The sequence below is a fragment of the Lynx rufus genome, unplaced genomic scaffold (assembly GCF_022079265.1).
Source record: "Lynx rufus isolate CCGP_SWC_20201006 ecotype Redwood Valley unplaced genomic scaffold, mLynRuf1.p SCAF_10, whole genome shotgun sequence".
Lineage (NCBI taxonomy): Eukaryota > Metazoa > Chordata > Mammalia > Carnivora > Felidae > Lynx > Lynx rufus.
Genome location: NW_025814824.1, coordinates 67205530 through 67220532, shown reverse-complemented (window position 1 = coordinate 67220532; position 15003 = coordinate 67205530). Strand labels below are relative to the sequence as shown.

Sequence of the window (15003 nt, the reverse complement as noted above, 5' to 3'; positions counted from 1 at the left end):
CTCGTCTCCACCTTTTGGTCTCTGCCTAGAGGGAAGCTGGAATTTCTACTGAAATCCATCTACTCCATACACCTGGTCCCTCTCCAGCCCTTACTCCCTCAGCAAAGAGTGACTGATGTGATAAATCAGAATTGGATATTAATTTGGCCACATTTTACTAAAGGATGAAACCACGGAGCTAAGTCAGCCCATATTCTTGCCAGCATCTTGTCTCCTCTTACTTAAGAAGACCTACTAGGTCTTGACTTTCTCACTAACTCCCTATGACTGGCTGTGTGAAACAGGCCCACAGGCCTCTTTCATGCTACACGTTAGGAAAGAAGTTTAAACAATCTGCTTTGCAAATCTAGTCAAGTCTCTAGGCAGCATGAGTAGATTCAGAGTGGGAGGTTTCAAGCCTAAGCCATGTTCTCCAGTACAGCTTTTTCCTAAGAAACTTGAAATGAAGGTTACAGGATGCATGACTAGATTAATAAAGCTTGCAACAATATCCCATTTGGACAGTAATCATTCAATAGATACTGAAATCAGTCAAAATGCCAGAGAAGTTCTGAACTACTAACTCAAGAAAAATATAAAAAAAACATAAAAATAATATAATACTCCATTGGTGCTAAATAACTTACTTTAATAAATTGTCTTTAATACAAGTATAAAACAATACTCCTATCATTTCAACTACAGTTAAACCCAGACTTCAAAGCTAAGTCAATAATTAGTAACACGTTAATTCTGAAAAGTTTTTAACTACAAGAGTATCAAATATACTACAAAACTCAAATATTTTAATGCTTTCTGACACAGTATTAAAAATAAACTTCTTAGCATCCCAAGGCTATCAAAGGTCCTCCTCCCCCCAAATATTTATTTATTTAATAAGTTAAAGCATAGTACCCTGTTCGTGCTTATATTTATCAAAAAAAAATTTTAATGTCTAACTTCAGTGTGATTTGAATACTTCTATGCCATCCCCAAATGCCTTATATACATACTAACTCTTTGCAGGTAGGAGTTTCATGGTCTTGGTAGAAAAAATCATGTTAGTTACAGTGTTTTAAAATTCCAACTAGACTTTTAAACTATAAAATAAAACAAGAAAGTTTAACATTATTTAGTTAGTACCTTTTCTCCTCTCTTTTTTGTTGGGGGGGGCAAAAAGGACTGATTTAACATCATTCTTCATTCAAGTGGACTATTATACAAGGTTTTAGTTTATGGTTCTTCTTTGTTAGCTGGTTAATATCAAATGCCCAAGGACAATTCTCATTAGAGCTGAACATTTCCACATAAGGGTAATTAGATTTAATTTAAAATAAAGTTAATAATATATGTATGTACATGTAGATTAAAATACAACCTAAACATATGCAAACTAGTAAGAGACATTCACCTAGAAAACTGAAAAGTATCCACTAGAAAGGAGACATAGGGAAAAATTTTAAACTGAAATACTTTTTGCTGAATCATTAAGCTACTACCATCAACATAGATCAACTAAGATCAGAAAGAAGTTAAGAATATGCAAAATGCTGACAAGAATGATTTATTCTACAATCAAAATGAATGTTTTAAAGAGAAAAAATAACTTTCTAAAATGAAACTTACAAAACAAAACTTGGGTTTAGTAATTTATTAAAAATTTCACCCCTAATTTTCTTTTGAAAAAAAGGAACATTATAAACAAGGGCAGGAAATAGACTTCAGATTGAGACTCATACCAATACTCTGTTCTCAATGAAAAATAGTACTATTTTAAAAAATTAAATAAAATTTCAAATATTTTCCATTTAATGTACATTTAAAAATGCAGTATTTATACCTGAAATATAAACTAGTCATTTATTTTCATTCATAATATAAAGTGATTTAGGGAAGGTTTACTTTTCCCAGTGCTCAAAATTAAATAAGAATTGTTTTCCATATCTAGGAATTATACTGATCACGTAAAGTAAAAGTTTAATTTTGCGGAACTAAAGCTCAGATTCAAATAAAAAATGTGTTTGAAAATACCTAAATAAAACAAAGGCTTTAATTTTTATTAGTTTGCAATCATAGCAAGTTTACTTTTTCTAACATTAGGAAAAAAAATCAAGCCCCCTTTATCAATATAAAAATTTTAAAATAATCACAATAGAATCTTTTATATATAACTTAGAAAAACAATTTCACATGATACACTCATAACACTCAGAAATTACAATCCAGAAAGAGACAATCTCCCTGAAATAGAAAGAAGTTCTTTCTTTTTGTCACCTCCATTCCTTATATAAACTTTATTTCACATCATTTACATACAAATATTTATCACCATCTGTCAGGTAAGAAAAAAAATTCTGCCTTTAGAGCTCATACAGTAAATTTACTAAGTCTTCTTGGTATGTTTCTTTTTAACAGTATCTGAAGCAACAGCTATAGGTTTTGAGGTCGATGAACCAGTACCATTAAAAGATGATTTTGTTTCACTTTTCTTTTCACATGGTGTGAACTGCTGCTGCCAACCAAACAGCATCCGGCTCAATGCGTCCTCAAAGAGAGCAAAAGGCACAGTAGCAGTCTCTGTAATCATCATGGTTATCTGGAAAAAGAAAGTTCAATTTTGAATTTAAACACAAATGTCTTCTGTTTCTCAAAACTGAGAGGAGAAAGTAAATTTTAAAAGAGAGAAAGATTAAAAACACATTCTTATTTACTGTTTAAAAAATTTTTTTATTGAGGTATAATGGACACATTAGTTTCAGGTGTAAAACATGTTTCAATATTTGTATATATTGCAAAACGATCACCACAACAGGTCACCATACATGGTTACAAAGCTTTTGTGTGATGAAAACTTTTACGATTTACTCTCTTAACAGCTTTTGAATATGCAATACACTATGATTAACTATAGTCACCATGCTTCACATTGCATCCCCATGACTTATTTTGTTAACTAGAAGGTTGTAGTTTTTGAGTTCCTTCATCCCTCACTCCCCCCACCCCCAGCCCCTGGCAACCACCAATCTATTCCTTATATTTGAGTTTTGTTTTGTTTGTTCATTTGTTTTTTTAGATTTCACATGTAAGTAAAATCATGTACTATTTGTTTCTAACTTCTTTCACTTAGCATAATGCCCTCAGGATGCGACTATGTTGTTGCAAATGGCAAGATTTCATTCTTTTTACGGCTGAGCAATATTCCAGTATGTATGTGTGTGTGTTTTACATCTTCTTTATTCATCCACCAACTGACACATTGTTTCTGTTATCCAGGCTATTGTAAATAATGTTGCAGTGAACATGGGGATGCATATATCTTTTTGAATTATTTCAATTTCTTCAGATAAGTATCCAGAGTGGAATTACTAGCTCATAAGGTAGTTCTATTTTTAATTTTTTGAGGAACCTCCAAACTGTTTTGCACAGTGGCTGCACCAACTTCCATTCCCACCCACAGTGCACAAGGGTTCCCCGTCCTCCAGATCCTCATAAACACTTGTTATTTCTTGTCTTTTGGATAACAGCCATTCTGACATTCTGATATCTCCTTGTGGTTTTGATTTGCATTGCCTGAGGATGAGTGATGCTGAGCATCTTTTCATGTACCTGCTGGCCATCTGTATGTCTTCTCTGGAAAAATGTCTGTCTATTCAGAACTGTCCATTTTTAAATTGGATTGTTTGGCTTTTTGCTATTGAGTTGTATGAGTTCTTTTTGTATTTTGGATATTAACCACTTATCAGATACATGATTTGCAAATATTTTCTCCTATTCAGTAGGTTGCCTTTTCATTTTGCTGACAGTTTTCTTTGATGTACACTTTTTCAATTTAATGTAGTTCCACTTATTTATTTTTGCCTTTTTTGTCTTTGCTTTTGGTGTCAGATCCAAAAAAAATCACCAAGACTGATGTCAAGGAGCTTAGCAGTATGTTTTCATCTTCCCGGAGTTTTATGGTTTCAGGTCTTTAATCCATTTTGAGTTAATTTTTATGTATGGTATAAGACAGTATTTCAGTTTCATTCTTTTCCATGTGGCTCTCCAGTTTTCCCAACACCATTTATTGAAGAGACCATCCTTCCCCCATCGTATATTCTTGGTTCCTTTGTAGTAAATAAATTGACCGCATGTGCATGGGTTTATTTCTGAGCTAAAATGTTATTGTTTAATCTTTAGGAGAAGAAAACCTAAGCTAGGTTCTAGAAAATCTCTGTTCTCTGTAAGTTTATACTTAAGCAAAGGAAAAGAACATAACTCGTTAACAATAACACAAGGTACCATATTTTGGGGTGGAAATGAGCAGTACAACCATAAAAATATATCTAGTATTCAAAGGAAATAGGAAGAAAAAATATCATCTACAGTCAACACCAAACAATCAATAACAGCTGTCATTACTATGCCCTTAACATGTGCCAGAACTTTAATAAGTGTTCTATATTATCTCATCTTCTTTATTTTTTTTAATGTTTATTTTTGAGAGAGAGAGAGACAGCATATGCACAAGCAGGGGAGGGGCAGAGAGAAGATGACGGAGGATCTGAAGTGGGCTCTGAGCTGACACCAGCAAACCCGAAGTGGGGCTTGAACTCACAAACCACGAGATCATGACCTGAGCCCAAGTCATGCTTAACCAACTGAGCCACCCAGGTATCCCCATCTTATCCTCTTTAAGTGTAATCCAACAATTACTCCATTATTACTCTCAGCACAGAGATGTGAACCATGGCTGACAGGTTCAGTAACTTGCTTGAAGTCACAGAACTAATAAGCAGTAAAGCAGTTTGGAACACCCAGATTTTGAGTTCAATCACTAAATACACTGTATTCTATCATTGTCTAAAGTCACAGATTTTTTAGTAAATGCAGAATACTACCCTTAGGAAAGACTGTAGAAAGTCTCTAATGATCCAATGCTTTCTATATGTATATGTATATGCATATACATATATTTATACACAAAGCACTAAGACATTAGGAGGTAGAATATAAAGTGCTACCAATTCTTTATTTGGCAAAATGCAGTGTTCAGAGATGTTCAGATTTGTTCAAAAAATTAGACTGGTACAAAAGGATCTGGGGACAGAGTTTTAAGGACTAGAATGATCCCAAAAAGCCCAAGAATTTCCAAGAGACAATTCTTCCAGCAAATCTAAGATAATGAATCAAATTAGAAATTTATGGAATCAAATCTCCACAAGAGGCCCCTACTTAATCCACTTATTTGAAGAAAATGGAATCAAGAAAAAAATTCTTATTAACTGCAATACAGTCTAGGTAGTGAGGAGACAGAATAGGTTCCATCAAGGAGAATGGATAAGTGAAACCCATACTGTGCAATTGTTAGAAGTAATAAATAGAAAAGTAATATGGGAAATTCTTAAAAAAACTGTTAGGTGAAAGCTAGAACAAGAGCTATAGTGTGCTATCATTTAGATAAATTAAAAATGCATGCACACACAACACTGTGAATGTACAAAATGTCACAGAATTGTATACTAAGAAATAGCTAATTTTGTTATGTGACTTTGACCTCAATAAAAAGAAACAAAAAAAATAACAAACTTTTTAAATAATGCATGCACACAGGCTTCAAGCTAGCCATGACTAAATAAATGCCTTATATCAGACTCAGTCTCTCACCAAAATCAGTATTAAAAACAGAAATACACAAAACCACCATACAAAGGCACTGGAGAACAACAAATCAGGCAGAACCTAATGGGGCTATCCCTAAGAGAAAGTTAACTGAACAAGGTGAGCTCCACATTCAATCTGGCATTTTTCTTTTAATGAAATGTGTCAATTCACAGCATAGGAGAATAGCAAACAGAAGTCCCAAATGGGCTAAGGAGACAGAGCCTGCAGTCTGAGAAGGCCAAAGCACCTAGGACTTGAGAGAAAGAAAGCTCAAAAAGGAGAGAACCAGAAAAACATTAAGCCCAAAGATCCACGCATAACTTACTCTGGAGAAGTTTACCCTAAACTGTGCAAACACAGGAAGAGATTTCAAAAACCTAGTGCAGAGCAACAGTTGGAAGGCCAAAAGCTGAGCAGACACTTCAGCAGCCAGCTGAAGGTTAGAGTACAAAGCCAGCCAAAGTGGAACTGCCTAGGGATACATCTCAGGCTTAAATTAAGACTCCAAAAGGGTCACATTCTAGAAGGGCAAACCCCAAAGAGAACAGCATTAACAAAACCTAAAACTAACTATCAACAGGATTATAATAATCTGCTTGTGCATTAAACCTGGTTGCCAGAAAAATGTCAGAATATAGTCCCTGCCCTTAAAGTCCTTACAGATTAGTCAAAGACAAGCTAGTCAGAGACAGAGTAAATCAGTAATTACAGAACAGTAAAGAGTAAATGCAGTGATGGAGGTGTGGCCACAAATTTTTAGGTAAGAGATATAGATTTGGAAGTCATTACCATACAAGTAAAAGGTAAAGGCATGAATATGAATGTGATCACCTGGAGAGAAAACATACACAAAGGAGAGTCTAAATATAATGTTAATCTACAAGTTTATGCCATTATTGGACAAGATATAAGAAGAACTTCCTTATATTAAATTATTCTTTAGCATAAATAGTTATAATGCAAAATTATCTTGGTTATAACTTGACTTCGTGAACTGCCAATAAAAGATAAAAGAATTCAGATAAAAACAATGGTCCACTGTCAGGAAAACAGCAATGTCTTTTTACAAAATCTTAAAGAAAAGACTGTCAGGATCTAAAGTATTTCCTGAGAACATGAACTATATAGTATTTTTCAAAGTCGAGTGCTTTAATAGAATCTCTACTCCCAGTAGACTCATCACTCAGCTGAGAAGTATTGCTGGCATCAGAAATTACTGCTGAGATAGACTTACGAGGTTCAAGGACAAACTTCTGTGAATTCAGCCTCTTATCAGGTCTTGATTCAGCAAGGTGACACAAATATAATGGTGACAAATGGAACGAATCTTTATTCTTTTACAAATAAAATACAAAACTGTCTCCTTATTTAGTAAACTATTAACAGAAAAAGTGTATTACATAATTTAAATAGCATTTGACTTCCTGGTCTCTTGCTTAAAAAGGGAAATAAAGAAACAAAAAATCTGAGGTCTTTAAGGGCACAAACCGCACTTAATATTCTTTAGATCCTTCACAGTGTCTAGAATGGAGAGTACAACCAATAAACGTAACTTCTACCTCTCAGGAGCAACTGAAAAACTATTACACAATGTATCTACATAGGCAAAAAAAATCTATCATACAATATATCTACACTGGCAAAATAATATCTACATTATTAATCTCTCTCCACCTACAATATACTTCTTTCTGTCTCTACCTGCCTAGATCAAACAATCCTTTGTAGTGCAACTCATGTGTCAACTCCAAAACCTTTTGGACACCTTCCAGTGAAAGTCTCCTTGCCCCTGAATGAACTCCCAATGGCAAGTGGCATATTCAACCATGTTTTCTGTTAATCTATACTTTCTTCGTCGGTGATACCACTCATTCATTCGTCAGCATTAACCTGAGGCTACCAAATAAATTAAAATCTTAGGATTTCCAATTCTTTAAGTAAGCTTCACACCCAGTGCAGAGCCCAATGTGGGACTTGAACCCATGACCCTGAAGATCAAGACCTGAGCTGAGATCAAGAGTCAGACACTTAATTGACTGAGCCGCCCAGGTGCCCCAAGATTTTCATTTTATAAATGTCATTTTCAATAAACTGGGTAAATTAATTATTTCTGGTAGTACAATATTAAGTATGAGGGAATTAAATACAGAGAGACCTCTGTATTTATCTTGATCATTTATCAGTCAACAAATATAAATTTAAAATCTACCACATACACTAGACACACTGATAGGGATACAGCAATAAATAAAACAAACTTAGTGCCTATCTTCATAAAGTTTAAAAGCATAGTGTACATGTCTCATATGTCTCTTCATAACATCTTAAGGACAAAGTCTGGGTCTTATTTAAAGTTTATATGCTCATGTGTATCCCTCAAAGGGCCTAATAATATTGTCCCACATTCATGTTTTCAATAATATACCATCTGAATATACCTCTCAAGAGCATTCAGCACAACTCCCCAGTCCATCCTTCCTAAATCTGTATCTCAGTTTTCCCCTTGCTTCATTCACAACTTCTTTACAGTTTCCCATTCTGAATCTTCCTTCTCTAAATATTAAAGAATCTCCTGACTCTGTCTTCACTCCTCTCTGTTTCTCTGTATAATATAACTGCTTCCCTAAGTTGATTTACAAATTTAATACAATCTCAATTAAAAAAAATACTAACAAGTTTTTTTTTATGGAATTAGAAAAATTGCTATTAAAGTTCATATCCATACACAAAAATAGCTGGGAAAATTTTGAGGAGAAAAACAAACATGCAGGAATATTCAGAAAACACTAAAAATGAAAAATTCAAAGAATGCCTGATTCTCCATAGCCTTGTAAACAGAACATACATGAGAAATGGCATCTGAGGATTATTTTAATTAACATTTCTCAAATTATGAATGCTTCGATTTTTTCATATGTTTGAAAGACATCTTCATATCTATTCCATGTGAATTGCCTGTTGACAGCTTCCTTTTAATTTTTCCATCAGGTTTTTGACCCTGTAACCTTTAATTTTTAAGAGGTTGTTATGTATTACAAATACAAACCATCAATAATATATGTTGCAAGTACTTTTATCACAGTTTGACAACTGTACTTTTATTTTGTCCATGGTGCTTCCATCCACGCAACTTTTTGAAAAATGTTAGAGTCAAACTTGTCAACCTTTTCTTTACAGAAAAAGAAAAAAGTAAGCCCAAAGTAAGTACAAGGAAGGACACAATATAGACCTGAAATCAGTGAAATACAAAACAGAAAACAATGACACAAAAAGCTGCATCTTTTTTAAAAAAATTTTTTTAATGTTTATTATTTTTGAGAGAGAGAGAGAGCATGAGCAGGGGAGGGGCAGAGAGAGAGAGACAGAATCTGAAGAAGGCTCTGAGCTGTCAGCACAGAGCCAATGTGGGGTTCAAATTCACGAACCGTGAGATCAGGACTTGAGCTCAAGTTGGACGCTCAACCGACTGAGCCAGGCGCCCCAAAGGCTGGGTCTTTCAAACAAATCAATGGAACTTATAAACATCTAGTAGGGCTGACTTAGAAAGAGAGGAGGGGGGGGAGTTAAGATGGCAGAAAAGTAGGGAGACCCTAAGCCTGTCTCATCCCTTGAACTCCGCTAGATATTTAATCATTCTAAACACCAAAGAAATCAACTGGAGGTCTGAATGAAAAAAACTGTAAGACTACATGTAGAAAGGGGAACACTGTTTGGAAGGTAGGAAGTACAGAGAGTTTACAGGGTGAGATACCGCTCTGGGTCCAGCCAGGGAGGGAAATAGCCTAAGGAGGCTATCACGAAGTATTATAAGCAGCAGAGAAGATATGGTGGGAGCAGTGCCTGGCTTAAGGGTGCTCAAGTGGTGAAGCAGGTAGAATCCCAGGAGTGACAGCATGGTCTGAGGATCGCTTGTGTCACAAGAAAGAGTGGTCGCACCAAAAAGTTGTGCTCTTTCCAGGCATAAGAGAAGGGGCTTAGTCAGGCTGAGTGAGGGCTGCAAGCTGGGGAGCTGCTTTCTGCTGTTTTGACATGAACTCTGAACAGCAGCACAGTCATGCCACTGCTTTTTTCACCAGGCAGACAAAAGCCTGGCGAGACCCTTCCCCAGAGGAGCAGCACAGGTCCGGCCCAGGGAATCCCTAAAATTTGGAGTTTTGAAACTCAGTCATGCACCTGAAATTTAAAAAAATCTTGGACACAAGAGGGGTGATTAATTGCTCTTCTGTGAGGCTTCCCTGAAGCGTGTCAACATTTAGTTCCAGATTCAAGAGTGGGAGGGGAAGCTGGCCACATTCATTCTGTCCTTCATAGCTGAAAGCCTTCAGGGAGCAAAACAGTGCCACCCAGAGGAGGCCGGAGACACTTACACCAAGACCTGCACCCCTGAACCCCTGAGGCTCTTTTCCACTAAAAGGAGTGAGCCTGAGAATCAGTGGGGCAGGCTCCCCCCCTCAGAAGACCAGCACAAATAACTCTTTTGCACCAAGTCTACTACCATAGTATTGAAAAGTGTCAACTCTAGGGGAAATTAGATCCAACTTCTGTTTTACTTTCTTTTTTTTTTTTTTCATTTGTTTTCTAATTTTTTCAATTCCTTTTTTTTGTTTGTTTTACTTTTTACTATTTTTATATATACCTATTTTTATATTATTTTATTTTTGGATCTACGTCCTTTTAACAAGCAGATCAAAACACACTCAGGATCTAGCTTTTTTGTTTGTTTCTTTGTGTGTATTTCTTTTGTTTTCTGGACAAATTACAAGATGGAGAAACTCATCCAAAAGAAAAAACAGGCAAGAGATCACAGCCAGTGATTTAATCAACACAGATATAAGTAAGATGTCTAAACTAGAATTTAAAACCACGTGGGGCGCATGGGTGGCACAGTCGGTTAAGCGTCCGACTTCAGCCAGGTCATGATCTCGCGGTCCGTGAGTTCGAGCCCCGCGTCAGGCTCTGGGCTGATGGCTCGGAGCCTGGAGCCTGTTTCCGATTTTGTGTCTCCCTCTCTCTCTGCCCCTCCCCCGTTCATGCTCTGTCTCTCTCTGTCCCAAAAATAAATAAAAATGTTAAAAAAAAAAAAAAAGAATTTAAAACCACGAATACAAGAATGCTAGCTGGGTTTGAAAAAAGTATAGGAGACAACAGAGAATCCCTTTCTGCAGGGATAAAGGAACCAAAATCTAGTCAGGCCAAAATTAAAAATGCTATAACCAAGATGCGATCTCAAACGGATCCAATGACAGCGAAAATGGACAAAGCAGAGCAGCAAATCAGTGACACAGAAGATAAAGTTATGGAAAATAATGAAGCTGAAAAGAAGATACAAAGGCCAAAGATCACAATACAAGACTTAAAGAACTCAGCAACTTATTAAAGAGGAATAACATTCATATCATAGGCATCCCAGAAGATGAAGAGACAGAAAAAGGGGCAGAAGGTTGTGAGCAAATTATAGCTGAAAACTGCCCTTACCTGGGGAAGGACACAGGTATCAAAATCCAAGCAGCACAGAGAACTCCCATTAAATTCAACAAAAGCTGCCCATCACCAAAGCATATCATAGTCAAATTCACAAAATACTCAGACAAAGAAAGAATCCTGAAAGCAGCAAGGGAGAAAAAAAGTCCTTAACCTATGAGGGAAGGCAGATCAGGTTCACAGCAGATCTGTCCACAGAAACTTGGCAGGCCAGAAAGGAGTAGCAGGATATTTTCAACATGCTGAATATGAAAAACATGCAGCCAAGAATTCTTTATCCAGCAAGGCTGTCATTCAGGATAGGAGGAGACATAAAGAGTTTCCAGATAAACAAAAACTAAAGGAGTTCATGACCACTAAACCAGTCCAGCAAGAAATTTTAAGGGGGACTCTTTGAGTGGAAAAAAACAAAACAAAACAAAAAGACCAAAAGCGACAAAGATTAGAAAGGACCAGAGAATATCACCAGAAACATCAATTCTACAGGCAACACAATGGCACTAAATTCGTATCTCTTAATAATTATTCTGAATGTAAATGGACTAAAAGACATAGGGCATCAGAATGGATAAAAAAACAACAAGAACAAGTTCCAATTATATGCTGCCTACAAGAGACTCATTTTACACCTAAAGAAACCTGCAGATTGAAAGTCAGGGGATGGAGAACAATCTATTACGCTAATGGATGTCAAAAGAAAGCTGGAGTAGCCATACTTATATCAGACACACTACACTTTAAAACAAAGACTGTAACAAGAGATGAAGAAGGGCATTCGATCATAATTAAGGGGTCTATCCATCAAGAAGATCTATCAATTGTGATTATTTATGGCCCCAACCTGGAGGCACCAAAATATATAAATCAATTCATCACAAACAAAGAAACTCATTGATAATAATACCATAATAGTAAGGGACTTTAACACCCCACTTACAACAATGGACAGATCATCTAAGCAGAAAATCAACAAGGAAACAATGGCTTTGAATGACACACTGGACCAGATGGACTTAACAGATATAATCAGAACATTTCATCCTAAAGCAGCAGAATACACATTCTTCTCGAGTGCACATGGAACATTCTCCAGAGTAGATCACATAATGGGTCACAAATCGGCCTTCAACAAGTACATAAAGATCGTGATCACACCATACCATAAAGATCGCATGGAACTTGAAATCAACCGCAAGAAAAAATTTGGAAAGCCTACAAATACATCGAGGTTAAAGAACATCCTACTAAAGAATGAATGGATTAACCAGGAAATTAAAGTAGAAACAAAAAAATACATGGAAGCCAATGAAAATGAACACATGACAGTCCAAACCCTTTGGGATACAGCAAAGGCAGTCCTAAGAGGAAAGTATATTGCAATTCAGGCCTCTCTCAAGAAGCAAGAAAGGTCCCAAATACACAACCTAATCTTATACCTAAAGGAGTTAGAAAAGGAACAACAAATAAAGCCTAAAACTATCAGAAGAAAAGGAAACAGTAAAGATTACAGCACAAATTTGTAAAAACAAACAAAAAACAGTAGAACAGATCAACGAAACTAAGAGCTGGTTCTTTGAAAGAATAAACACCATTGATAAACCCCTAGCAAGACTTAGAAAAGAGAAAGGACCCAAATAGATAAAATCATGAATGAAAGAGGATAGATCACAACCAACACCACAGAAATATAAATTATAAGAGAATACTATGAAAATTTATGTGCCAGCCAATTGGGCAATCTGGAAGAAGTGGACAAATTCCTAGGAACTCACAAACTACCAAAATTTAAACAGGAAGAAATAAAAAATTTGAACAGACCCATAAGCAGAAAAGAAATTGAATCAATAACTAAAAATTTCCCAACAAACACTAGTCCTGGGCCAGATGACTTCGCAGGGGAATTCTACCAGACATTTAAAGAAGAGTTAATCCTTATTTTTCTCAAACTGTTCCAAAAAATAGAAATGGAAGGAAAACTTCCAAACTCATTCTACAAAGTTGGCATTACCTTGATTCCAAAATCAGACAAAAACCCCACTAAAAAGGAGAATTACAGGCCAATATATATCCTGGATGAACCTAGATACAAACATCTCCACAAGATACTAGCAAATCGAATTCAACAGTACCTGAAAAGAATTATTCACACTAACCAAGTGGGATTTATTCCTGGGCTGCAGGGCTGGTTCAATATTCACAAATCAATCAACATGATACACCACATTAATATAAAAGAAAGGATAAGAACCAAATGATCTCGCCAATAGATGCAAAAGAGCATTTGATAAAATACAGCATCCATTCTTGATAAAAACTCTCAACAAAGTAGGTACAGAAAGAACAAACCTCAACATCATAAAAGCCATATACAAAAGACCCATAGCTAATATCATCCTCAAGGGGGAAAAATAGAGAGCCTTTCCCCTATGCTCAGGAACAAGACAAAGATATTCACTCCCACCATTTCTATTAAACATAGTACTGGAAGTCTTAGCCCCAGTAATCAGACAAGAAAAAGAAAGAAAGAGCATACAAATCAGCAAGGAAGAAGCCAAACTTTCATTATTTGCAGGTGACATGATACTCTATGTAGAAAACCCAAAAGACTCCACCAAAAAATTATTAGAACTGGGGAACTGGGTAGTTAGTTGGGCATATGACTGTTGATTTCAGCTCAGGCCATGATCTCACAGATTTGGGTTTGAGCCCCACACTGGACTCTGCGCTGACACACAGAGTCTGCTTGGGATTATCTCTCTCTCTGCCCCTCTCCTGATCACACTCTCGCTTGCTCTCTCTCTCAAAATAAATTAAAACATTAAAAAAAAATTTAAATGCTAGAACCAATATATGAATTCAGCAAAGCTGCAGAATATAAAATCAACATGCAGAAATCTGTTGCATTTCTATATACGAATAATGAAGCAGCAGAAAAAGAAATCAAGGAATCAATCCCATTTGCAATTGTACCAAAAACAAGAAGATATCTAGGAATAAATTTAGCTAAATTGGTAAAAGATCTATACTCTGAAAACCAAGAAAACTTGAGAAAGATACTGAAGAGGACACAAAGAAATGGAAAAAGCATTCCATGCTCATGGATTAGAAAAACAAACATTATTAAAAATGTCTATATTACCCAGGGGCGCCTGGGTGGCTCAGTCAGTTAAGCGTCTGACTTCGACTCAGGTCATGATCTCGCAGCTCTGAGTTCAAGCTCCACATTGGGCTCTGTGGTGACTGCTCAGAGCCTGGAACCTGCTTTGGATTCTGTGTCTCCCTCTCTCTGCCTCGTCCCCAGCTCACACTCTCTCTCTCTCTCAAAAATAAATAAACATTAAAAAAAGAAGTCTATATTACCCGAAGCAATCAACACATTTAATCCAATCCCTATGAAAATATCATGAGCATTCTTCACAGAGCCAGAACAAACAATCAATGGAACAGAATATAGTCCAGAAATAGACCCACAAATATAATAGCAACTGATAGTCAATAAAGATGCCAATATAATTCAACAAGGGAAAGGACAGTCTTGTCAGCAAATAGTATTAGAACAAATTCATCTTCATGTGGAAAAAATAAAACTGACCCTTACCTCGTATCAATCATAAACTTAATTTAAAATGGATCAGATACCTAAATATAAAGGCAAAAACTATAAGAAGAAAATACAGGTAAAAAAATCTTCACAACCCTGGTGTATGGAAGAACTGCTTACATAGGATGCTAAAAGCAACACCATTAAAGGACAACGTGATAACTGAATTTCATCAAAACTAAAAACTTCAACTCTTCTAGAGACAATATTAAGGAAAAAAAAGAAAGCCACAAACTAGGAGAAAAATATTTGCAATTCAGATATCTCATAAAGAATTGGTATCTGAACATACTGAGAACTGT

General features: G+C 35.9%; 1 protein-coding gene across 2 annotated transcripts in view; it reads right to left on the bottom strand.

Moving 5' to 3' along the window:
- Positions 1–607: 607 nt before the first annotated feature.
- TMEM38B (transmembrane protein 38B) overlaps positions 608–15003 on the bottom strand; it is a 54371-nt gene continuing 39975 nt past the window's right edge. For both annotated transcript variants that reach the window (XM_047067412.1, XM_047067418.1), the window contains one exon: positions 608–2575. In XM_047067412.1, coding sequence (XP_046923368.1) covers positions 2363–2575 — 213 coding nt within the window. In that variant the 3' untranslated portion in view covers positions 608–2362. The remainder of the gene's footprint in view (positions 2576–15003) is intronic.